The sequence below is a fragment of the Opisthocomus hoazin genome, chromosome 2 (assembly GCF_030867145.1).
Source record: "Opisthocomus hoazin isolate bOpiHoa1 chromosome 2, bOpiHoa1.hap1, whole genome shotgun sequence".
NCBI lineage: Eukaryota > Metazoa > Chordata > Aves > Opisthocomiformes > Opisthocomidae > Opisthocomus > Opisthocomus hoazin.
In genome coordinates, this window is record NC_134415.1 from 38,764,392 (window position 1) to 38,790,883 (window position 26,492).

Here is a 26,492-nt window from a genome sequence, read left to right on the forward strand (position 1 = left end):
CGCCACAGGCTTCCCCCGCAGCGCTGCCCCCCGCACCGGGCTGGCCGGCGGGTCCCTGCCCGCGGGGGTCTGGGGAAGGGCTCGCTGTCACCCCTCAGCTTCCCTTCGCTAAGGCTCCTCTCGCTCTCACCTTCAGCCCGCCGGGCCCGCGGGTCTCCGTTCCGCCCGCCCGCCCGCCCGCTGACCCGCCGCGCCGCCAGCCATCCCCCCCGGGGCCCAGGCACCCCGCTCCCCACGGCGCCTCAAAGCTGGCAACGGCTCCCCGCAACGGCCCCTCACCCGCCGTCGCCCCCCGAGCCGCTGCTCCCGGGGGGCGGTGGGCGCGGTGGGCACGGGACTGCAGGGGGCAGCAGCGCGGCCCAGCCCGGCCCCGCCGCGGGGCTCCCCGCTGCCATGGCAACCCCGCGAGCAGGCCGCGGCCCCGGGCAGGCGGGCGGGCGGGCGGGCGCGCGCCCGACCGCGCCCCTCAGCGAGCTCGCGCGGGCCTTCTTCGCTTTAAAGGGATCGCCACCACTCCTGGCCCCCCTTCCCAGACGGAGCGGCCACTCTGTTCCCATTGGCTGGCCCCTCCCCAGCGGCCGCGTCCTTTTCCCTCTTCGATTGGCTGCTGGCCGCTCCTGTCACCACCCTCTCGGTTTCGATTGGCTGCTTGCCAAAGTCGCCATCCACGCTCTTTTCCCGCTCCGATTGGCTCGTCTCCCGCCGCAGGCCTCGCCCTATCCGCGCTCTGATTGGCCATGAGCCTCCGCCGCCGCGCCCTGCCACGCTCCGGTTGGCGGCCGCGGGGCGCCCGGGCCCGCCCCGCCGCGCGAGCGAGCGGGCGCGCGCGCGCCGAGGCGGAGGCCGGCGCTGAGGCGAGGGGCTCGGCCCCCCCCCCCCCCCTCCCCATCGCCAGTGTCGGCGGCGGGATGGCGGCGGCGGCGGCGGCGGCCGGCGCGTTGGGCTCGGGCCCCGCCGCGGGGCCCCCGTCGGTGGCCGTCGGGGCGGCGGCGATGGCGGTGGCCGGTCCCGGGCCGGTCCCGGTGCCCATGAACCTCTTCGCGACGTGGGAGATCGACCGTTCGGCGCCGAGCTGCGTGCCCAGGTGAGCCACGGCGCCCGGGGCCTCGCCGGGGGCCGCCCCGCTCCTCTGCGGGGGCCTTGGGGAGCCCGGGGCCGGGGATGGCGCGGGCTGGGGGGAGGCGGTCCCCGGCCGACCCCCCCCGGGGTCGGCGGCCCCTGCAGCATCCCTGCCCCGCCGGGCCGAGCTGGGCCTGGGGCCGCGCCCCCTACGGCGGCGGCTGGGCCTCGCCCCAGCCGGAGGCTGGATGTGCGGCGAACGGCTACCCCGGCCGCCGTTTCCCCGCCGTGCCGCCCGGTGCGCTTCCAGTGGGAGCCGGCTGCGGCACCGGGAACCGGCGGGGCCGGGTGTGCCAGCGTCGGACCACGGCTGCGTTGACTCCATGTTGCGGCCTCTGGCTGGTGTCTGCCGCGATGGCTGTTGAAGATCTCGGAGTGGGGTACGTCGTCGCGGCCATGCTGCTGCTGAAAGCAGCCTCTTCGCCCCTGACGTGAATGGTGGCCTTACAGCCGGTCCCCTGAAGCCAGGTGATGGCCGCCTGGCATCCGCGGGGCTACCCGTGTCACCTGCGCTCCAGACCGTAGGTAACAGCAAAAGGATTCACTCTGCTGCCAGATGAACTCGCAGCTCTATCGTGGGCAGAGCTGGTGAGCAAGCTGAACGGTGTAGATGCCGTTGCTGACTGTATGGTTAAGGGTATGTGCAGGCTAGATGTACCTGTGGGAGGAATGCAAAGACCTGTCTTGGAGCCGAGGTGTGCTGGGTGTGTTAATGAGATAGGTATCTTTTGTCTCACTCATCAGACATTGATCGGGAGGTCTTCTTGTGAGGCTTAAGGGGCAGATTCAGGAAGTCACTCTAGATCAATGTATCTCTGGGCTTGTGGTATGTTGTCTGCAAGTGATATATTCAAGCACTGCACAAAAACTAGAGGCATAAAATTCAAGAGCGGAAAAACAGTTTTTCCCGTAGGTGGGAGAACACCAGCCTTTGTGAAAGAGCTGCAGAAGGCTGATGTGTTTGTAGGGAGAATCTTGATGATTGAATGGCCAGATGGGTCAGGGTAGAAATGTTCCAGAATGCCCCGAGCTAGTAGAGGAAGCCTATGTGATTGCGGTGCCCAAGGAGGGTCCTGGGCTGAGCAGGCAGCAAATGGGAAGGAGTTTGCAACATGCGTCTGTGAAAAGCCAGTCCACCTTTTGAAGACATGTGCTGAGGCTGTTGTGTGGAGCAGGAAGCCGTGATCATTCTATAGCTTTAAAGTGACTTGAGGTATTGTTTATTTGTGGGTAGTTTACTCTCAAGCAGGTATTTGAAGAGCAGGACAGAATTACCAGGCTGACTTCCTGCAGAAAGAAGCTGCAAATACAAAGCACAGAACTTAGTGATGGTGATGTGTATGTGCATAGTCCTCACAAATAGAAACGCTGCAAGAGCTAGAGAGAGGAGGGCCTGCTTTGGGCAAACCAAAGACAGAATGACTGTGAATAGTGAGACTGAGGTTAGATGTGGGTTACATGGGTGGCGGGATGCCAGTGGGTGAGCAGAAGTGGTGTGTCATCAGTTTGGAAGTTCTGTGAAGAACTGCTCTTTGGCCCGGTGAATGCTGTGCCTTTTCACACGGACGGTTTGCGCTGGCATTGTGTAGATGCCTGTTCTACTGCCTGAGCTTGTTTGTGTGTTGATAATCATGGGGGGCAGCCATCTGACACACCAGCTTGGAGGAAACTTCTGTAAAATTAGTCTGAAATTAATCTCTGGAATGTCTTCAGATGCAACATTTGTTAGGATTGGAAGAAGCTGATGGAAGGTGATTCTCCTGTCAGAGGCCATGCCTCTAACATCGTGTGCTGCTGTGTCTGTAGAGTCAGCAGGTTTCTGGAGAAGTCCTGTCAGGCCACAGTGACCAGTGTGGGACTGGTGCTTCTGTGTTTTCTAGTCTTCAGCTAGCCCAAGCTTTCCTGAGTGAGTGGCTCACAGGTGGGCACCTATTAGGCAGGTGTTTGCGTTCACTGAAACTAAAGGGAGATCAAGTCCAAGATCTGAGCTGGGTTAATGGTGTGTCTGTGCACTGTGCTTACTTATTGCTTGCCGATGTTCTTCCTCTACTGATTGCTTGTGTAATGTTTTAGTCTTGACATTATGTTCTTCAAGGTAGCCGATGTTCTTCCTCTACCGATTGCTTGTGTAATGTTTTAGTCTTGACATTATGTTCTTCAAGGTAGAAACTCTGCTGTGCTGTCTCAGTGCCCAGCACAGGTGGTCTCTCCTCTTACTGTGCTTTGGGGGTGGGGGCAAAACAATACCCATTCAAGGGCAATGATCCTTCTCCCTTGGGCCTCTCTGTCTCTTACGTGTGTATAGTGTCAATTCTTCCAGCCCTATGCAGATCTAGGGAAAGGAGAACTTTGCACTGATTTTAATGCAGTAGAACGTGCTTTCTTTTGCTAGGCTCTGCATCATAAGTCTTTGCTCTCCCTGTGCTCCTTCACAGGTGTTTCATCTTCTGAAAACGCAGCTCTGGCTGCTGCAGGAGCGGGACTGGGTTAGATCAACCTTTGTGGGGTTGCTCTGTGCTTGGCTGTTAGTGCAGGTCAGTTGAGAGGTTGTGTCCAGGCCTTCAGGATTTCAGAGAGGCAGTATGGACCAGTAAAAATAGGCACTGTGAAGTGTAAGCCCCAACATACTGAATGGTTCAGTAGTGTGACTGTAAGACTTCTGGTGCCTTGTAGGAGGATCTTGGCTTTCTAAGAAGAACTGTTGCCCGTAATGGAAGTCTTTCCTGCTGAATCAGGAATGCACCACTGAATGTTTAGTTTTGGAAGTTGCCTTGCTCTCAGAATGGAGGTATCCTCCCTCCTGCTGCGGTCTTCCTCTTTTCAGGGCCAAGTTGAGAGAGATCTGTAAGCCCTTAATGCCCTCCCGATGAACTGAGAATGCATAGTGTAGACCCAGCTGCCTTTGGCTCTAGTGGCTCTCAGGGGAGGCAGAGCTGAATTTTCTGTGCAGTGGGCTATTATGCAGAGAGGCAGAAGCAAGTAAACACCTGGAAACCAAGCAAAATGCTCATTGCATCTTCAGTTAGGCTACCCACTGGGATAGGGATTATTGGCTTCCCATCGTGATGCCTTAGAAGGAAAGCAATCCTGGTTGATTCATGCTGCAGGGTGCAAGCATGCTTTTGCTAAAATAATCAATCAATCAGCCTTAACTTCCACTCATAGTTATCTAAGTCTTCATAGCAGTGTTCTGAGGCAGGACGAAGTGTCTTTATTGTGACACCATGCAAATAAGAACCTTTGAGGGTTGTAGCAGGTTCCCACTGTATGGAGACTGCAAGAAATGAACTAGAGGTTTGTCAAGGTAAAATGTCTGTCCGCATCAAGGTAATGTCTTACATTGTTTTCATGGTTTTGTATGCTGATCAGGCAGTACATTTGAAAAAAAAAATGTGTGAAAGGACTTTGTGCAGACACACTTGGGGTCTTGTTCTTTCCACGTAGTGGTATTTTTCAACCTCTGTTTATAGGACTGCTCTTCCTTTTTATCCTATTAATGTCGGAGAGCCCATAAATGCAAGTTCTTAATTAGGAAACAAGATAAGATTGTGTGCTTGTGTTCACTCTTACTCTTTTTCCATGACACAGCTGTTGTGTTCAGTGATACGTGGATGTTGTTTCAGTGATAAGTCATCACGTTTCTAGTTAGCGGTGAGAGGTACGAGTTGTGTTTTGGCTAATGTGTTAGTATGGTTGAGCTCAGATTGCAAAGGCAGTTTCTACCTGTACAAATTATGCTGTGAATGGCACTGCACGGATTCAAATACACTGCATTTCGTCCAGAGTATCTCATATCTCGGTACGATGCTTGAGCTCAAAAACATTCCAAGTCATGCTGCCACCCACACAGTGTGCTCGAACACAGTGTCTGCTGCTTGCGATAGTTAGAAAAGCATCGACTTAGGGAAATGCATGTGGTTTGGGCTTACTTTGTGAGACTCTGTATGTGCACCTTCGGGACATCATGTTTCAGAAGGTGCTCTGAATTGTCTGTCATTAAAACTTCCAAATGTGTGTTATGGAAAGTTATAGCCTAATGAATGTCTTCTTGGAAGGCGAGCAGTTATTGCAAGTACAACTGGAAATATCCCATGAGTGCCAGCTATGGTGATCCTTTGACGTGTCGTGAGGTGAATGTCTCTGCAACCCTGTTGTCCTGTCCGGGCAGACGGTATCGATTACCTGGCACATCATGGACAGCAGGGTAAGACTTCATCTGTGCAGCTGGTTGCCTGATTTCCTTCGCCTGAGGTCTGGAAAGCCTTGCAGTGAGCAAGTGGTACAGTGTGGAGGAACCTGCTCTCCTCTGGCACAGCTGCATTCAGCTGGGCTGGCAGCATCTCGCAGCCCCGTGGAGCAGGCTGCTCCGTCAGCTGCGGACTCGGGCGTCTGCTTCTTCTCTGCAAGGAGGGTTGCCTGTCTTTTCTACAACCCCAAAGAGTTTCCTTTTCTGAAGCTGATGTGGTGATGAAGAGCCTCTGAACTGGGTGTTGCTTTAAGAAACACTTATGCTGGCTGGAATAACATGTATTTATCTGCCTGAGATGTTCTTGAGTGGTTTCCTGGGTAAATCTGGCGTTTTCATGGTAAACTTCCAACCTCAGCAATATCTCTTCTGTTTGGGTAAGCTACAGAGTTGCACCTCTGGGAATGTTAAATGATTCCAGATTGTTCCCTCAAAAGATAGTATCATGCCGTGACAAACCGGAGTAGCTCCAGACAGGGAGTGCTTGAGGGAGGCCGCAGTTCCTTGTGAGGAAACAGCCTCTTATAACTGGTGATATTTGCCGTGTTTGAATTATGATTTCCTTTTAGTCCTATATAGAAAACAAAAAATTCTAAACAACCATCGGATTGCTTGTTATTCTTAATATTGTGGGCTTGGCTACGAGCCTGCAACATAAGATGTCTGATGTGTTGTCCACTATCTGTTGCTCCCTGTGCCTTGTCTGTCAGAGGAGCACGTTTGGGATTTCTCCTCCGGCAGTGTCATTTTTCCCATCTGAGCATACGATAATTGAGTTCGTGTCTGTTGTTCCTTCTTTCTCCTCATTAGTGGAACTCAGGACAAGTGTCCTCTGCCAGTATGATTGATGGGGGGGTGTACTCCTTTCAGAATATTAATAGTGACTTTCCTGAAGGCTTAATTTTATTTGAAGAACCTGCCACGCTGCCTCCTAGCCTTGCTCTCCAGTGTTTCATTCATTAGCTAGGCTGTGTTAGCTCAGTTGTCTGATGGCTTGTAAAAAATGTTGTATTGTTCTTACTGTGCTCGTATGCTATAAGTGCTCATTCTGCTTCCTCTGGTGTGTTCAGTTACTTGTGATTGATTAGTAGCAGCCATGTAGTATGTGCATAGCACACCCTCCTCTGGGACAGAGATCCCCTGACCTTTATCCTGTCAAAAGAATAAATTGCTGAGCACCAGTATCTTACGGGGTTCCTGTAGCAGATCCATTCTTTGATGAAATCTATGCTGATGCTTTTGTGTAATTGTTTGCAAAGTGGAATGATTCTAGGTTGAATGTCTCCAGTCAACTTCAGAAGTTTTTCCAAAAAAGAGCCAGGGGTGAAAAACATACTGCATTTTATAGTGTGCCAGATGAGCATCTGGGCAAGGTTCTTTTCCAAATACCTGGTGTTCTTATCTGGTCCAAGCTTTCAGCATCCCAGATGATGGGGAAGCTGTGCTTCTGTTTTTGTTTTGTTTTAGCTACATCAAATCTGGTGGATACTGTTTTGGGAAACAAGAAGTGAGAGTGTCTTACTCCTCTGTGTGGGATGTGGCAGCAGGAACCTGTCTCTGCCTCAGGGGAAGCAGACAGCTTAAGTGATATTGCTTTTATAGTCAGAATTCTGTCTTTTAGATAAATGAGGCTTTGTTTGGATACTTCAGTATACTCATTGCAGTGGACCTGGAGGAGAGATGCAGTATTTCAGGTACCTTAACACACTGCAACTGTGGTTACAGAGACCACTCCCTGCTCTGCAGTGTGATTCAGCCTCTGTGCACACAGCTCAAAATTACACTGGCTTTTCCTGCAGGCCTGTTTCAATGCTATCTCCTTTATAATTTACTGCCCACTGTTGTCTCTCCTGCTCTTTCGGTTTCTTCTGTCTCATGTGGTCTAATCCACTGAGAGATTCGGTTTAGTAAATAAAAACTCCGGTTATATTTTGGCTGTTATTCTAGTTTTTGTAGGTTCTCCTTATTTTCCTACTCATGCTGATTTTTACACTACCGCTGTAAATCCTTCCTATCATGCTTCTTATTCTTCAGTTTGAGTATATCTTAAGTAGTATGAGATCCAAAGCCAGTGCATGTGGGACCAGGTTCGATGCGCAGCTGTGTATTTTCAGCTGTTTTTCTGTACATGTGATAACTGAATTCTCATCAGTAGAGGCAGTTTGGAATGATGGCAGAATTCGTGTCTTTGGATCCATTTTCCAAAACTGAATAACACTAACAGTTAGCTGTTGTGCTGTTACAATGATAGCAGGGTTAGAATAAGAGTAACTCACTTGTAAAGGGTTCTGCTACTCTTTTCCTGTTCTTAAATATCTTTTCTCTGCCAGGGAAGAAGATTGTGTTCATCCAAACCCTGCCATTGATTCTTCTGCTGCCTGAACTTCAGTAACAGTTCAAGCAGTGTCTCTGAAATTGTGTTATTTAGATCAGAGTTTTTTAGATTTACATTATTTATTTATTTTTAGAAGAGCTTCCTTGTATTTGTTCTGCCTTTTCCCTGTGTTCCTTCAGCTATGTTCTAGTAGTCCATTTATTTTTGACCTTATTAGTACGTCCACTTTCTTCTCATTGCTCCTTTCTCTCAAAACCCCGGCACACGCCTGCTGATAATTTTGGCACTGTTCTCATGTTTTTTCCTTGCTTCTGTTTTGCCTTACACACCTGTAATTGAGTAATCTTTAGTTCTGAATCTTAGTTTTTATCTTTTCAAAGTAGTTTGCTTTTTTTCTCGGAATTTAGAGACTATTCCTTGTTAAGCTGCAATGGCCACATCTTATTCTTGTATGGCTTGTATTTTTCAGCTGGACTATGTCCTTGATGTGCTTGGGTTGGTTTTTAATGGCTTTTAGATTTTTTCCACTGTTAATGTATATAAGCTTTTTTCTTTTTTTAGGCTTTCTGAATTTTCTTGTATGTGTATCCCTGAAATACAGTCCCGTAAGCTGACATTTCTTTCAATCCTCTTACACCTTATGCTTGGGGCTGCTTGCTCTAAGTGTTACTTCCTTTCTTATGTGCTCCTGTGTCAGAAGCAGACTCAGGATGTCCATTTGGATTTCACAGCATACTGTATATATGAATAACTTATTTTTTCCTTGATGTTTGTCAAGTCTCTTGACTTTTCAAGCTTTTTGTCTGCCTGTTTTGTTCTTTAATCTCCAGTCAGACAAAAGGACAACATTCTCATTACTCCGCATTTACACTTTGTTCATCTCACCTGTGTATTGATGAAATGTTCATACCTATTTGAGGATAACTTTATCTGTTGCAGTACTGATTTGTGGAAGCGTGGACAAGTTACCCTTATTTCAGGGACCTGCTCCACCCACAAGGATCTGAGCAGAGAACTACATTGTATGGGCTCTGGTTATTAACAGCTTGCGTTGCTGATGGATGAAAAGCCTACGCACAAATTTACCAGTTGTGGTGAGACTCATTCTTTTGAGTGAAGAATCTTAACTGTGTAACTCTTTAGAATTTAACTTCTTTTTTTATGTAGTTTTTTTTTCTTACAGTTATGAAGAAGCCTCAAAAGTGGATACTCGTGCTGGTTTGACACTCTCTTTTCCAGGGGTCCTGTATCACTGCTATTTTATCACTTCAGTCCTGCCCCTGTGCCCTCTTCACAGATGTATCTTACCACGGTACCATGTTCCTGAGCCTGCAGGTAGTCAGATCTAAAGTGCTTGCCAGCTGAAGACAACAGCAAAGGAAACAGATGGGATGTTTGGCTTTGCTGCTTCAGAAGTAGCAAGCTGTAATGAAACCTTAACTGCGCGTTCATCATTAGTAGGAAAGTTGTTAAACCGCATTACAGAAGCGGCTGTATGGCACATGTTCCCTTTTTGGCAGCGTCTGTGGAGAACTCTACCAGGACAGTCTGGATGATGGAGGATGCCCTGTGTTTTAGGTCACTGAGGCAGGGTTTGCCAGACAGGTGTCTATTGGCACTAGAACAAAAGCCTGCGGCAGAGAACTGGAGGAAGTTGGTGTGGATCAGTGAACTAACCTTGACCTCATTTCACTGCTTTTCCCAGCCTGGCTGCACTGGCACATCTCCAGTGGACTTGGAGGTGTACCCCAGCAAGCTCTGCTAGGCGATGAGTGTTAGGATCTAGCCTGTCCTGCATCCCAATTTGCACTTTCAAACTTGGTTGAAAGGCACTGTGTCTTAAGCACTTGTTCTTTTCCTCCTGTAGACAATGCTGCAAGTGGTGTTTTTGTAATCACTCACTGCTTTGTGGTGGTTAATTCATTAACACATTTTATTTTAGCCTGGAGACACGGGGAGTGAGCTGTTTAGCAACAGGTATCGTGGCAGACTGCTAGTGCTGTGGCTCCATGGAGGTGTGGTACATTTACACCTTGCCGTGCCATTGACTGCTGCTCTCAGCTAAGCTGGCAGTGCAGCGTGTTTTGTCAAAGCAGCCTTGCATTTGGGAACAGCTGGTGCAGCAATTCTGCTGTGTATGTAGACAGGAAAGTTCAAAACCTGTTACATTTGTGACAAAAGTTCTATAACGTTAGCCATACTAATGCTGATGCCTAATTTCAGCATGGCTAAAATGAGAGAAGATCAATGTGCTGCTGCAGACTTCTACTTTTTTTTGTTCTCTCTGCTCTAAGGCTGCTTTTGGGCAGACCCCAAATGAACAGCTGAAAGTTCAAACACAGTGGTCTTTAGTAAAGCAGTGACCAGTTAAAGATGTGATGTTTCCCAAGTAAAGTACCCTTTCTACTGCCTATAAAAAATAATTTTTAAGAGTTTGCTGCAGCAAGTAGCCTTACCACTGACCTGTGGATTGTTTAGTAAGCTCTTTCTAATGTTTCTAGGGAGGCTGTTAGGCAGCAGCAATGAATTTGGTCACATGCTTTTTGTTAAACAAGTAACTTGTTTGAAAATAGAGCAGAAAGTTGACCTTGTGGTTTGGACACTGAAGTGAGGCTTAGATTCAGATCCAGGATCTGAAGTTGCTTGCTCTTCTTCTAGCTCAAATAACCCTTTCCCTGCCTGAAGCTGTAGCTATGACTCATCCTCTGAGGGTGACGGAGCACTGGAACAGGCTGCCCAGGGAGGCTGTGGAGTCTCCTTCTCTGGAGATAGTCAAGACCCACCTGGACAAGGTCTTCTGCAGCCTGCTGTAGGTGACCCTGCTTCGGCAGGAGGGTTGGACCAGATGACCCACAGAGGTCCCTTCCAACCCCTACCATTCTGTGATTTATGTTCCTCTTCTTCCCGCTTTGTTCCCTGCTGCTTGTTTCCATGCTGCAGTGCTGCCATTTGCTTGCATGTGCTAGGGTGACTGTGGAGTTGTACTGTAAGCAGAAGTGATCTTGAGGTGTGACAGCATTGCTCCCAAAGCCGATGTCCTGCAACACGGTCCCAGTACTCATAAAGGAAGAAATTTGTACTTCTTGGGAAAAACAGAGCCTTACAAGACTGCCCATACACTCTGGTGCATTTCCCTGAGCTGGAAAGACGAAGCTGAAGCTAGAGAAAATGGCTGGGGATTCTTCTCTGGCTTCCACATACTGGAAAGCCTGAGGGTGCTCAGAAAGGGGCAACTGGAGAGAAACCATCTGAGAGCCAGGCCGCCAGCAGAGTTTTCCTTGCTGTCTAATCTGGATGCTGCTGGCTGGGAATCCCGTGAACAGGCTCAGAGGACCACGGGAACTGCTGGAGTCTGGAAGAAAGTTTGGGGAGCAGTGTGTTGGGATTTTTTGGACTTTCTGCTGAGGTTTTAAGAGCTCTTTGTGCTGAGGAAAGACTTTTTTCCTGTAGTAGGGCCAATTAATATCTGCATAGCTTGCAGTGGAGCATGAGAGAGGCTAATAGCTGTGTGACTGAGGAGCATGCTGTGCATGCTGGGGCAGGCTGTCTGGGCAGATCCTAATGCTTCCTCAGGAGATGCTTCTTGACAATGTGCTTATTATCTGGAAATCAGCTTGTGTGACAGGAGGCGCCAGGAAGCTATGGCAGAGTCTCGTGTCCCGTTGTGGTAGATGCTGCATGATGTGCTATAATTAAACGCTGCCTGTTCTGTGAGGGTTTTACTCCATGCCTTTTCATCCAACAGTTAAAAAGTGGCAGAGATGGATTAAGTCTCGCCTCTCTGCCTGGAACCAGATCTTAACTCTAAATTGCTTCCTTCTTTAAAAGTAGTGAGGTCTCACTGTAGCAGAGCCTGGGGGATGTGGTTATATCACTGCAACTCTCCTGTGCACATAGTGGCGAAGCAATTGTATGGTGTGGTTTGTCCTCAGTTAATCCACCACCCCCAAATGTTTTGGTAATGTGAATAACACAGCAAATGAGTTGTAGCCTCACACAGGAAACTACTAAGAACATACACAATGTCTGCCCGACTCTCTCAACTTCTGATCTATTTGCCCAATTTTGTCCTGGCTTTTCAAAGACAACTGCCTCGAAGAACCATATTTCATAGAAATCAGTGGTTAGAGGGAAGTTGGAGGTCCTATTAGATTCCCTGTGATGGACAACTTGGCTCTCTTCCAACCTCCTGTCTGCAGGCTGATGTCCCTGGGTGTGTTGCAGAGGTAACTCAACCATCCTCAATGTTTGCTGTAAAAGGAGAGAAGACAGCCTGGAAAGAGCCGATATAAGTGTGGGAAAGGGGGTGGGAGAAAATGGTGCTTTTTTTCTGTTTAATGACTAGCAGCAGTAGTTTAAGCAAAATTTGAGCAGTGATCTTTCCAGTGATGCATCTGTGTGGGTATTTAATGTGAAAGGATGCAGAGTGATGGGAGAATGGTTTCAAGGAGCCCATTTCATTCATTGTTTGTGTGGCAAGGTGCACTTGCTCCTCACATACATAGGTAAATGTGCCTTTAAGTCAACGAGGTGAGAAGTGTCAGCCGTGAGTAGGAGGCAAAACTGACAACCCTAAACATCCCTCTTAAGCAACTGGAGGAGGAAAGGTTTAACAGCCGCCCCCCTGCCTTAGAACTTCTGCCTACTCAGAGCCTAGCCACGAGGAGGGAAAGGAAATCTCTTAACCTTATTATTGTTTGCGACTACAGTAAGAAATCCAGTTACTGCCATCCTTTAATCCTGACACTGTTGGACCCCAATTAGAACAGAGAAGTCTTGGTTTCATACCCTTGCAGACAGGGATGTGGTTTCTGTGAAGGAAGTCACCAGACCTCTCCATGCCTTGACCATTACCTGAAGAAACTGTGAGGAGGTTGCACACTGACCACTTGGAGTTTGTCCAAGGAGCATGAGAACAGTTGGCCCCAAAATTTGAGTCCTTTCTATCTGTCCAGGTAAGGAATGACTGCCTAGCTGCTACTGGGTTCTCCAGCCTCTCTTTTTAAGTGATGTGGCCATTTTCTTCATAGATCTAAGTGCCTTTCGGGGGAAGTTTGAAGCTTTTAGCAGATCCTGATAGTTCCTTCCTCTTGAGAAGTCTTAAGAAGCATGTTCCAAAGACCACTTCTACCACTGCGGCCATGGTTATTTCTCCTCTGGGTAGGTAGCAGATCTGTGAGATATGTAAGAAACTGGGCCGTAGACTGTGATAGCTTGTGCCTGTGCCAGGGGAATGGTGCTCTTTGGACAAGATGCTGAAAACCAAAAATGGTTGGTGATGGGATAGCAGAAGTGGTCAGCATCCCAGCTGAATACTGCTGTGAACAGAAAGCGGAGCAGTTAGTTACTGGCCCCTGGAAGATCTTATATTCTCTTCAGAAAAATGAGGAGGCACTTCTGTCCAGTCCTGATTGTAGTGGCAAACACTCCAGTTGACATGAATATGAATAGGTTTCGGGTCCCAAGTGACAAAAGATTAATAGCTCTGCTTAATTACAACCTATTTTTTTTCTAATACTCTGAGGGTAAATGACTTTTCAAGGAGAGCTGGCTGTGAGATGTGCAGGATGTTGGAACTCTCTTTGCGAAGAAGGCAGAACTAAGTAGATCAAGGTTTAAAATCCAGGGTAGCTTTGTGTGAGAGAAGCTCCATGGTCTCTGTCTTCAGAGTAAATGGGATTTCAAGCCAAACAAACTTTCTGTTGAGGTTAGAAGTGTTCAGTGTAGATCTCATCCGGGTTGGTTACAGCCTCAGCTGTTCAGATGAAGACGGTTCTACAGAGCATCTTCCTTGTGATCCCCGATGGGACAGCACCCTGAAAGAGGTTATGAAAAGGAAGCGTGGAGTTATATGTTGTTTTGCCAGCACTAGTTATATATTTGATGGTATAAGTAAAGCATGTGAGGTTTCAGAATTTGATTCCTGTTATCCAGAATAAACATTTGCTGCTGACAGCCCTCTAGAAGGATCCCTGAATTGTCAACTATGCAGGTGAATTGATATCTGATATGGTTTCTCTGTCTAAGCAGTAGGGCAGAGAGCAAGAGGAGGGGCTTTCTCAGAATCATCATCAGCAGGTAGAACAAGAAATGCTAAAAAAAGGAATCTTTGTTAAAGAAAAGAAAAAAAAAAAAAAGAGAGGTTGGTGACAATTTGAGGATTTCTGGGAGTACCTTGTGAGTGTCCTGACTCTTGGCTCTTGACTAACTTTGGAAAATGAAGCCGCTGAAGGGGAGATAACTTGCTTCTTTCTGGGGTTGAGAGAGATAATCTCAGACTTTTGAACAACTTCTTGTTCCCTTGTTTTGCAATAGCATATCTTTTCTTCCCACAAAATACATAGTGTTTTTAATTACAACCTATTTTTTTTCTAATACTCTGAGGGTAAATGACTTTTCAAGGAGAGCTGACTGTGGGACGTGCAAGATGTCGGAACTCTCTTTGGGAAGAAGGCAAAACTAAGTAGATCAAGTAGTGCTCTGTAGAGCATCTGTTGCTCTTTGGGCATGTATCTGAAACATGCATGCGCACACGCACAAACACACACCCCTGCCCACCTGAAAGGCAAAATATGGCCCTCAGTGACAAGTTACCACCCTTGTCAAGGACACTCTGGAAATGCATGCACTGCAAAAGACCTTTGAATTTGAGCTGTGGTGACGGGACTGTTAGTCCTTCCTGCTTCTCCCTGTACCTGTGGACTCTTTTTGGAGTGCCAGCTCTGCATGCTAGCTTCCACACCTGTAGGATGCTCATGGTGTTGTCAGTGACAGTTGCTGCTTCTGAATGATACCTGGTGATGAGAGGCGATGACGCAGAGTATTTGAAATGCTACTTGTAGAGCACGTCTGTGCAGAATGCTTGGCTCCACCAGTGTGATTGTCCTGGACAGCACACCTGCACTGTGCTCTGCTGGTTGCGTGTCGTCTTCCTCCTGGGACAGAGGAGCTCAGTCTTTTAAAAAAGCAATAAATCAATTTGAAGTGAAGAAGTTGCTAGCTGGTACTGACCACGTCTCTGGGGCTGGCCTAGGGAGAAGCGAGAAAAATGGAGGAGAGTTTGTGTTCTTCTGTCTTATTGAACCCAAAGCCATTTTGCGACATGTATCACTAAATCACAGTATGAACACAAGCCCGTGATGTTTGCTTAGGATCTCTCCGGTCCCCACAGTTCTCAAACTTTTCTCCATTTCCTGTGACATGCAAATTATATAAAGGACAGATGAGGTTGGGCGAGAGCCAGCCGTGCTTTGCACTTGCTATTTTTCTTCCCTTTATATTTTCAGGTTTTGTACTACCTTGAGATTTCCCGTACTTCAGCTATGATACAAGTACTTGGAAGGATTAAGCCTTAGCGTTTAGGATTAGATAAAAGGGGTGTTGAGGGAAGGAGTCTGTGTTGTGCCTAGTGACCTTGTTCTTATGCGTGGACAGCCTGCAATGTTTGGGAGTAGCAGCAGCTCCTGAACAAACTGTTGAGTAGGTCTGCTAATGACAGATGGTGTGGGGTGGCAACTGCTAGTGACCTGGTAAGTAAAATGACCAGGGCAGTGAAACAAGGTAGCAGAGAGATTTTCAGGCTTGGAAATTTGTAAGAGGTTGTAAGAGTTAAGAGGCTGATTCAAAAGAGCTTTTCAGTGTTGCATTATGTTGCACTTAAAGCTGCGAATGAGCAGCCGTTGCCAAGCTTAGATCTCCCAACTTCGGTTTTGACATGCTGTCTTAAGATTCACAGCCTGAAACACAAGGATGTGTTGCTTGTGCTCAGTTTCACCACACTCTCTCACTAATGTTAAATTGCTCCCATGCAGGACAAACTGAGAGCAAATTCACCTCAGCTGAATGCTTCCTTTCTTCTGACTTACACCTGCTGTGATTTGGGGACTGAACCTCATAAGCTCTCTTATAGTATGTACGCAGGTATACAACAGGTACCCCCTAAATATGATTTTTTTTTTTTCCCCTCTTTAATGGAAGGCCTTGAGACTTTAGGGACTAGGAAAAAATCTTGCTCTTCCGTGTGGACACACCTGAGAACAAAAGTATTTAGAGTTGCCTGGGATCCACAAGGGTATTTCTTTCTTGGCCATCTTTATTCCCCACCCTCGCAGAATTTGGCATGTGCTTTCTGTTGCATTGACAGTAGGAGGTTTCCTGTAAAGCTTTGTGATTCTTAAGGCAGGCTTTGGTTTCTTTTTACTTTGCCTGCTGAGGTTATGCTTTTGGGGAATGTCATCCTCTGAATATCAAGGCTAACAGCTTTCCTTAAGAGCAAAGATCTGTTTTTCAAGGTGTATGCAGATTTTGCTCTGAAGGAAGCTGTCTAATAGAGTAAGGAATTTCCATCAGGACAAGCTGTGTGTTTCTTGGTGGCTGCAGCTTCTAGATGAAATGGGTGAGCATAGGCTTTACAATCAGATCTGTCTCTATGCTGTGAATTACTGTGCTACATCCAGTTACAAAACTGGATGTAAAAACCTGCTCCTGACCACAGATAGCTCCTGAGGCCACAGCTCCTGAGTGTAACAAAGGTGTTGAGTGTTAGGTTGTTCTTCAGGCACCTACTTTATTGCAGATCTGAGAAAACTGAGCTACGAGGTGTGTGGTTTGAGTTTTTTCCCCTGTCCTTTGGGATGCATTTCAAGCTGTTTCTCAATGGCTGTTGGCAGACTTCCAGTCTCTTGCTGCCTTGCTAAATCACCTGTAGTGTGAGTAGTTTAGTAACACATGAGAATTACAGCAAGCATAAGGTGGTATGACTGCAGTGTGTGAAAAGCACTGTTGTGCCTTGGGAGTGCAGATGGAAAAGTCTGCCTGAAAGTGGTGTTTGGCGTGACTGGATAGTATCAATCTGAGTGCAAATCCAGCACTAACTCTCAGCAGCTGACATCCCTAGCAAGGGATAAGCTGGTAGGAGCTGTTTTTTCCCTTCTGGGTTAGTTTTCTCACCAACCCAAAGGAGAATGGAATAATGTGGCAAGGATGCTGAGAAGTTGCTCCTTTGTAGAACAGCATTGCCTAGTGGGAGTCTCTAGAGCTAGCAGGAGCTCTGCTGGAAGGCAAAATGAAGGTTTGATAAAAGTCCACTTTGAAACAGGGCTGCTGGAAGGATACTATGTTTTTGATTTCTTCATCTGTAGTAGCCGACTTCGATCTTCTCTTGTATGGTGGGATTAGTCAGCATGTTTTTGGTAGAGAGGAGACGATCTGCCTGCTTTCCGGTCTTTTCTAAGGAAGTTTGTCACTCAGTGGGTGAGGGGAGAAACGCCAGCTTTCCAGGCAGTGGTGCTGCTAGGGATGAACACTACTCGCCTTTACTTCTTCCTGCCAAGAAACCTTCTCTTCCAGTGCACCTGAAACCCTGCCCTTTCCTCTCTTTTCCAGAAGAGATGGGAAGGGGCACACAAACTATCTGTGAAGTATCTGTGAAGTATCTTCTAGAAATATTGGTCTCCGCTCCGTTGCTCTGCTTTTACACAAAGCAGGGGGCTGGTTAATTACAAATTTTATTTCTTAGAAAAGATCAAGCTTTTCTCAAGCAGAATCCCTCCATTTCCTCTCAGTTGCTTTTCCCTGGGCGTAGGGAGTAAAGAAAAGCCCTTCCAGAAGGGGAGGTTTCAGCCTGAAAGTTTGCCTGACCATGGTGTGAAGCAAATCCTACAGCTGCTCTGAAGTCTTTTGTAGGGTAGTTGGTTCACATGCTTCAGGTGTTAGGGGAGTGTGTTAAGATGGAAGAGGCATTTACAGTTCAAATAGCATAGAATCTCTTAGTTGGAAGGGATTCATGAGGAGCATCGAGTCCAACTCCTGACTCCATACAGGGCAGCCTAAAAGTCTTGCACTGTAGCTGGGAATTGGTGCCTCCAAACCATATGAAGTCTATGGGTTCAGGTAACACAGCAGTGGGGCCCATGCCAGGGAGGAGAAGGTAGGAAACAATAAAGCCCTCCAGATGTTCGACCAGCCGAGCACTTGACATGGGAACTGGCTGTGGGCAGCTTTTGCAGATGTTCGTGTGCAGCTAAGCTCTGCTGTCTGCTTGAGATGCAGCAGAACAGACGGGTCATGGTATGCTGCACTCTGGGTGCTGGAGATTGTGCCCTACTGCAAGGTTGTGAGGATGGATGATGGTAATTGTCCCCATTTCTAAAGAACATCTTGTAGCTCCCTGGCTATGTGTCAGAGACTTGCAGGCTGTGAGTGTTCAGTGGGGAAGGGAAGCTTTTTCCTACTGGTTAGTACTTTGTTTTGGGAAAAGAAACAATTTCTAGCGAACAACTTGAGAAGCCATCTCTGGATCTAGGCAGGGGTGGGAGTCAGAGCTCTTCAAAAAGCTGTAACTGATTCTAAGTGTAAAGATTTTGGTGCCATTTAGTGCAACAATGACTTTGAAGTTGCTGAGTTTCAGCTTTGCAAATGTTAAATTCAACTCCTGTGAATGAATATCAGACACTGTGTTGCTGGAGGAGTTGCTCCTGGAATCAGGCTGCTGCTTTGTGTGTTGAAAAGCGTTGCATCCAATATCTGGTGGGAAGGCACTTCTTCAGCTGTGTAGCCTTTTTATTCTCTTCACATACCTTACAAAAAGGGCCATAAATTTCAGGGATGGCTTGATACCAGCACAAGTTATTTTGTTACTCGCTGATAAATAGTGGGCCATGTTTCTGTGGGTTTTTCGTGCGTTGCCTGAGCAAATATAGTGTTTGTATATGCTCTACCGGAGGTCAGGCAAGACAGAACTTTAAGTTTAATGTCCCTCCTAATCTTAAAAATTATCAAGAAGAACCCAAATGGGACATTTTTACATGCTGAGCCTTAGGAGGTGACATGTTAGATCCTGACACTGAATGGTTTTCTGGTAAGTATCTTCTCAAATATCCACTTGACTTTTTTTTTTTTCTTCCCTGCCAAAGAGTATGTGTTGTTTGGCATCTTCCGTCTTCTGCAATGCAAGTAGCTGGGACGCGTGACCCAAAGCTGTTGTGTGAGCTCTCATCACAGCACAGCCAACAATGTCTATAGAAATCTGTGTAGCAGATTGCAGGGCTCAGCACAGGACAAAATAGGTGGAAATAAAAGTACTCAAATAAAGCCAGCAATACTGCCTTGAAGAAGCTGTGTTAGCACTATGGTATGCTGAGGGAGAGAAAGGTGAGAGGCACCTCAAAGTGACTAGTTGATGTTGTCTCACCTTAACTGGAAGCCTCACTGGGTTGCATGCCTTTCTGCTGGGGTGCTGGGTGATATGTGTAGTTGGCAGTGAAAGTGCTTCCTGTGGGTGACTCATGCATTGGGTTGTTTCAAAAGATGGGAGAGCTTTATTCTTTTCTCAGGCCAAATTCCAAACCCACTGTACCTACCCTCAGCATGACACTTTGGTTGGCATGAATTGGCAGTCCCAGCCTCGCAGCTTGGGACTGGCACCCTTTCTCCGGCACTAGCTCCAGTGTATGCTTGGCTGTGTGGCCAGCCATCTCGGTGCTGGCCTTCAAGGAAACCACTCATAATTTTTTAGGTTTGTTCTTTGCTGGATTAGCAGGTTGAGTCAGTTCCTCAAGTGCTCAAACACACGGTGGTGGTGGGGAATCACAGGGAGTGGAGAACAAGGCATTGGCTTCTGGAGGTGAGGGCTGCTGTCTTGGATCACCAGCTTCTCTGCCTGTGCCCACTGAAAGGGATGCTGGTGTTCCCAAAGGAGTGGGGTGATACTTGATTTCTGCAAAGACCTCTTGCAAGGGCCTGAAAATGAGTGTGGAAATGGACCGTGTGGACCCCTGGGGACATTGAGGGGGAAACTGGCTGTGAGCAGTAACATGTTACCCCAGATACCTATCTGCTAGATGCTGTCTGTTGTGTGCCATCTGATGGGCACAACTTGCAGCATGAGGTCCACAAAATGAAGCTGTACTGTTTTGTCTGCAGGGGGGCAGCTGTATAAGGAAAATGTCTTTATGATTTAGCCCTGGTGTAAACAGATTAAACCGTCCTTTTTATTTCTTCACAAATGTCTTTTTATTCCTTTGATTAACGCAGATGAGTAATCCTCTTTAGATTTTTTTGTTTTGGGCTGGCTTCAATTAACGGTGGTTTGGAGGATAACTGGGTAGAGTAAGGTATTTCTCACTGAGCACCAGTTCTAATGGGTATGTTATCAAGTGTCCTTTTGCCCGGCACCTTCTCCAGGTGACTGCTTGAGGAAAATTCTTTGCACAGATGGAAATGTGTCTCTAACTGGAAGAAAGGCTCTTCCAATAGCACCAAGGCTTGGCAGAGTTTCACTGAAGCATAGGGATTCCAAATGAGATTGCAGCAGTGTGTGCGTGTGTAAGAACTCATCCTTTCTCGTTGTGTTTGAACCTGGTACAGAATTTCCTGGGCAGAGAGGTGTTTTAAGCCCAGATTGCCACGGTGTACCTGGGGCTGCAAGCAGACATCATTGAGTGGCACGCATATTCACAGGGCTTTGAAATCTTATGCTAGAGACAGTTCAATCAGGAGTGCAGCTCTCCGTCAGAGATGTGTGCTGGACAGACTATCAATAGTGCTCAGATACCAGCTTTATCAAAAGCAGTGCAAAATCAAGAAAAAACTGCCAGAAACAGCTAACAAATAACCCCCACGGTTCTTTGTTCTAGAACTGAAGAGTCTTTCCTTTAAGCCTTTCTTTTTCCGTGGGGGAAGTCGACCTTGAGTCTGAAACTCAGTACTTTAGTGTCTGTGAGCGGCTCTTCTTTGTGCAGGATGCTCAGATAAAACTAGCCTGTGGGAGACTGTCTCAGCCCACCCTTTGAGGAGCAAGCAGCATGACTCTGAAGAGATGGGGTGCTGGTTCATATGCAGGGTGCACACACAGAGCTTGTTCATGGAGAGCCGGGGGCAGGTACCACGTGATTTATGTAGCTACCAATCCTGGAAGCAGAGGTGGCTGTAACTGATGCAGGGGCTTTTCGTAGTCATGTGCCTGATCTCTGTCCTAGAGCTTGGTTGTCATCTATATCTTCTGCATTTTTTGTCATGTTTCGTAGCTGTTCACATTGCTGGGTTAAATCTCTCTTGCAAGATGAGTTGATGCATATATCGTATGTTTCCGCTGTCAATGAAATGTGTGCACGTCTGTGGTTTATTATGTTTTGCAAGTGTTCAGTTGCAGAGTTTTTGCATCCTACAGCATCACCAACAGTGAGGCTGGACTTAGTGTCGAATTGGGATATTGCAGGGGAAGACAAAAACAGTGCTGACAGAAAGGCAAATGGTAGATGAGTCTCATGTTTCAGGTTATCTCTAGAATTGCTGGAATAGTTTGTACTTTCTATGTGGCAGTTATAAACAGCGAGAGGGCTGACAGGAGCAATTGCATTAAGCCTGCTAACTCGACAATACTGTGAGCCAGAGGGATTGTAGCGTTGTCTGACTGAGACTTAAGCCAGGTGTTTAATATCAGGTACTTAAGTTCCAGCTTTGAGCGATGATGTAAACAAGAAGGTAGGGAAAATGCCCAGTTTTATTTCTGGGATTTTGGAAAATGCTGGAAGACTGCTGTGCTCTGAATTATTGTCAGCCCTTATAAAGTGGTTCTGAGGACTACTCACTCCAGTAGGTCTAGTTTTATGCTTTTACTGCCTGTTGTGCTGAAGCAGCTCAGGCTACTTTTTAACAAGAGAACAAGCAGTTTGTGTTGCACACAACATGCATGCTGCTCTGAAACCGATGTGTGTAGTCTTCAAAGACCTTCAACGTGTCATTCCCTCAAATGGAAAAACTTGGGGAATCAGTCATGGTGGCGGTTCAAGGATCTGCATTGTGGTACCTTCACAGCCTGGCTCTGCTTCACACTGAGCTTGCGCCGGATGTCCCAGCTGCTCTGGTGTCCCTTGGAGATCTTCCATTCGTAAGACTGAGCTGGGTTGATCTTACTTAGGCTTGCAATCCTGTTGCCAGAAAGCAGGATAACTGGCTATCATCCAGGTGCTAGGAGGGCTTTGCTGTTTGAATTTGCTGAATATGGTGGTCTCCAGTGACATGGATTTGCAGAGTTGCTGTGGCAACCTGCGTACGTTCCTTCAAGCCCCAGCCTGGTTCCTGGCTTTGCTATTCATTCTGCCTGCGAGAGGCGGAGAGGAGGGTGGGCCTTGGGGCAGTTTGCCTGCTGGACCAGCAAAGCAGCCTCTGAAGGGGTAGGGGCAGAGAGCATCACCTTCCAGGGAGCAAGCAGAGCTGGAGCCCTGTGCCCGCCTTCCCCTCCTCCAGCGGGGCAGATCAGCGAGAGCCGCTGCCTCTCTGCAACCTCCCTGCTGCCTTTGCTTGCTTATTCCTGCCATAGTTAAAAGGTTTTGATGTCTCCCGGGCCTAATGCATTTAGGTCAGAGTGAGCTAAGCCACAATTTAAATCAAGCTTTATGGAGGTAATTTGAAAACTTGTGCTGTTTTCATTTTAGGTGAAAAAATATTGGTAACTTAAGCAGAAACATGGCTCTTAAAGCAGTGCTTACTGCAAGGGAGCTCGTTCCTCTGAAGTCTGAGTGCAGTGTCGTTCAAACAGGGCCTTGAGCTAAGGCCTTGAAGGCAGAATTTTTAAAGCTCCCAGAGTAAACTAGGACTTGATTCTTCCTAGCTGAGGTCCTCCCTGGAACATGGAGCCTGTGCAGAACTGTCCCCTTCACTCCTGTGAGTTCAGCATGCAGCACTATTGGCTCCACATACTCAACAAATTTTTTTCTGAAGCTCCGACGCCTTCTCATGAGGATGCTCACAAAGCCCTGGGTGGATGTCTCTTTAGGCATGACAATGTGAATCACCAAGGAGAAAACGAAACTTCCCATTTCATGTGGATGTTTTCTAACAGATAAGAAGCTGTTTAATTAAATGGTAGACACAGCTGTAATATAGGGAAATTAAGGGTTGGAGAGAGATAAAAGTCTCTTTTTGTTTCTTTTACATTGAATTTTAAACACATCCTTATTATTACGCATCATGGGGTATTATATACATATCTGGATTGATATTTTCCCTTCTTCCTTTCAGGATCTGACCATCCATCCCAGCATAATTTTGTTTTCGTATTTTTTGTGAGGTGCCCAGCACTACTATGTGCTTAATGTTCAGGGCAAACATGCAGTGTTCATCAAAAGCTGTTCCAGTTTTTATTTTTCACTCCAACAGGTTCTGCATAACTGATGTATTTTTACAAATTTTGATTTGAGTATGAAGTACATAGTTTTTTCCCATTTCTGTGAAGTTTAACAGCAACTGTGGAAAAAACCCAAAGCTTAGTGAAATGCTGCTTAGAGTTCCAAGACAGCAAGAGTTGCTAATGTTTTGGGCTTTATATGCAGTTGAATGTGCACTTGGGTCACGATCGTAACAGTTTAGAGTTGCAGGTGCTGGACTGTGGACATCAGAAGTGTCAGCTCCTTTTGGTGACTTAGGGAAGTTGGAAGCATTGGAAGTGCTTGGACCTGACCTTTTGGTTCTCATCACACCTCTCAGATGCTTGTTGGGTGCTGGAAGATGTAGAACTTGTGGAGTGGCCTTGGCTAATCAGCTGAGTGTAATGCCCGCTGGGAGGCACATGGTTGTTTTATCCTGTATACCTACCAGAAGAAGGTGATAGAGCCAAATTTGGTGACAGACATTGCAAAGTCTTTCTGCACCTTCTCAGGATTCAGTAATAGTGGCATGTCGATCTTTGTCTAGGAGGAAGGTTGATCTCAGCATCCCTACCCTCAGCTACCTTATCTGTACCAGATCACCTCAACCCCTTGCATGTTTTAAGTATGCTGGTAAATGGTGCTTTTTTATAGATGTTTTTCTGAGACTTAGATTGTTGCCAGATGGACATATGTGTCTGATCATTTTGTGGTGCATGGTCACTGCAGTAGTTGTTCCTTTTATACCATTCAAGCCACACAGTTCACTTAAAGTAACTTTTGATTTAGCTTTACACAGCCTTGAGCCTGGACATGTTCTGGGGGTTGTATGTATGTGATAAAAATAACAGAGAGCAAGTATGTGATTGGGACTTGAATTCTTGCAGTGCTGTTAGTGATCTCAGAAACCACAGGAGTGTCATGTTACTCAGCTCCCAGATGGAGACGCCTTGTAATGCCCGTTTGAAGTGTTCCAGCACACTATAAACATGGAGCCTGGATGCTGCAGAGGCCATACATGGATAGAGATGAGCTGTTTATTGAATGGTAGCACAAGTTCTGATCTTTGGTCTGGGCACAAGAGAGTGCATGCTAGTGTCTGTACAGTTAACTCACTGTGTGAAGAGGGGGTGTGCAGGGGCAGCTCTTGCAGTCCACCTTGTATGGCCAGGGTATATCACAAACATACCTGGGTGTCCATTCCCAAACTCCTGTGGGGTTGATGAGAAAGGTAGTAGATCAAGGGGCAGGGAGTGATGCTGGGGTCACAGAATTGCTGTTACTTGTTTCTGCTTTTGCTATTTCAGAGTCACCTTAAATATTTGTGTTACATCTCATTGCGTTCTGCCTCTTACTTGCCAAGGCTGGTTGCCTTAGTCACCAGGGCTTTGGTAACTAGGACAACAAGATTGAGCAGGCAAAGGTAGAAATAATGGTAATAACTTTCTCTACTCTTTCTGAAATTGGCTTGTATGAACCAATATCATGCATGTGGGCGACTTGTGTCAGCGTTCTCCCTTTCAGCCTGACAAATTCAGAAATCCTACTGGCAGCACCAATCTAACAGAGCTCTGTGCTGTTCCCTCCTGCAAGTGGAAGCAAGCCTGTCCTGACAAGTGAATGTTGCTGGCCACCTACTTGCCGGAGCATGGCAGCCTGTCCTGGAGCTGGAACAGAGTCCAAGGGGCACCTAAGGCAATCCCCTGGGGGCCAGCACTTGTGTGCCCGCCAACTTGGTGGCAGATCCTGAGTGAGAAGTGTCAGGGCAGTGTGTCTGCTGGAACGGGGAGGCTGGCTCACAGTGCTGGGAGCAGCTGGTGGCTACTATAAAGTCACTTTCTTCCGTAGACATTGTCCTCTCCTGGAAGAGTTATCTTTGTTGGTTTGTTTGCTGACTGTTGGACTGAGGAGGGTCGGGGAGACATTAATTGATATCCTTGTCTCTCATTGCTCAGATGACTGGCTTTTGGATACTGTTTACACTATGGGTATAGTTGGAGGTCAGCTTTTGGGGCAGTTCTGCTTTGCTCTGAGAGAAGGCTGTTTCCTACCTACCAGGTAATCCTGAATCCTGACTTGGGACAATGAAATTATATCTCCTGGCCCACCTTTGAAATATGTTGCTGCTGGAAGCTTTCCTGGAGCTGCATCCTGCTGTGTCTGTGCTTGTTGCTAATGCCTTTTGTGCAGCAACAAACCAATGTAGTGTTCTCTCCTCTGGAAAGCCCCCAGCTCCATGAATTTGTGCTAGCAAGGTATTTGTCCAGTATCCCTCACTGCTCTGTGTATAGGTTTCCTTCTCTCTGCTTGTTTTCTCTCAGCTGAATATGATAGGGAGCTGGAGTGACCATAGTCAAGGGGTTCCCTGGAATTGCAAGCCTGTTCTTTATGGGCACCTGGTGCAAGCTTAATAGGCTTGCTTCAACACTTAAAGACAAAATCAGCCACCGTCCCCAGTAAAACTAAACCTCCAGACAAACCCAGGTCAAGGAACTAGGCACGATCTGAGGGTTTCAGCAGCATTTGGAGAACGGGTCATAACCTATTAGGCTTCTGCGAAGACTGTCCCTGAAGTGGCAGGGGAATACGTGTGCAGGGCAGGGAAAGGTAATAGCTTGTGGAAGGCTGCCACTGTTGTGTGCTTGCAAACATTAGTCCGTGCTCCAGTAACGAAGCGTGCTGTTTGCAGAGAAAAGAGTAGCCTGGACTGGTGTCTTGCTGCAAAAGGAACTTTGTACTCTCTCTGCCTTTGGTTTGGATTTCGTTTATGTTTTTAGTGAGATGCTCTAAATTTGTTACTTTTCACGTTAGAATGCAACACCCAAGCCTTAATGTGTATGCCAGCCTTCCTCCTAATTCCCTGGCCATAGCTCTGTAGTCAGACACCCATGACCAAGACTCCCTTCTTCTGTGCCACAGTGCAAATTTAGGATCGTCTGGCAGTGCATAGAGAAGGGCGGGAGGAACTGTCTCTTCAGGAGCAGTGGGCTTCGGGGGCTGCAGCATGTCCGTCTTTCACTTAGCCACAAAAAGGGAAATAGTTTGGGCTGCTTTGCTCACCTGGTAAGGAGTACAAGAAATTCCATTGCCAGCTGTGGTTCGTCAAAACTGTCTGCAAGAAACTTGCCCCTGATGTCTCAGGCGGCTGTCACCATGTTTGCTCCTTGATCTGGGGCAGATGATCTCTGAGGTTGAACACCAAGGTTATGTGCGGCCATGGCCTGGCTCAGGGAGAGGGTGTTCTGTGCTGCTGAGCCTTACCAGTGGCTCTCCTCAGAGAGGTCGCCAGCCGTGGGAGCAGTGTTGGTCTCTTGCTTGCCAGAGGAGTGCAGGTGTGTAGCGGAGCACAGGAAATCATAGGTCAGAAGTGTCAGTGACAGGAGAACTCAGAGCTATTTCTGTACTGGTCATGGGTCTGGTGAGTGTCTGAATTCTCCCTGAGATTTCCACGCAACCTAGTGAAAATCTTAAGTTAAAGATCTGAGTCTTAAAAATAACTGTTTTGATGGAATCCCTTTCACAACCAGCACCTAGACTGGGGCTGCAGAGGATGCTTCTGTTGTGGATGTAGTGTTCCAGTTTGAGCAAGTAGCCCTGTATCTATTTTTGAGGACAGTAGCTCCTGATTTGGATAATGTGGTTGTTG

General features: G+C 47.3%; 1 protein-coding gene across 3 annotated transcripts in view; it reads left to right on the forward strand.

The window, feature by feature from the left end:
• The first annotated feature begins 908 nt into the window (after positions 1-908).
• LOC104334355 (phosphofurin acidic cluster sorting protein 1-like) overlaps positions 909-26,492 on the forward strand; it is a 70,351-nt gene continuing 44,767 nt past the window's right edge. The window contains exon 1 of one of the 3 annotated variants that reach the window (XM_075413269.1): positions 909-1,084. In XM_075413269.1, the coding sequence (XP_075269384.1) occupies positions 909-1,084 (176 nt within the window). The remainder of the gene's footprint in view (positions 1,085-26,492) is intronic. The other 2 variants (XM_075413271.1, XM_075413270.1) reach the window with 2 other exon arrangements.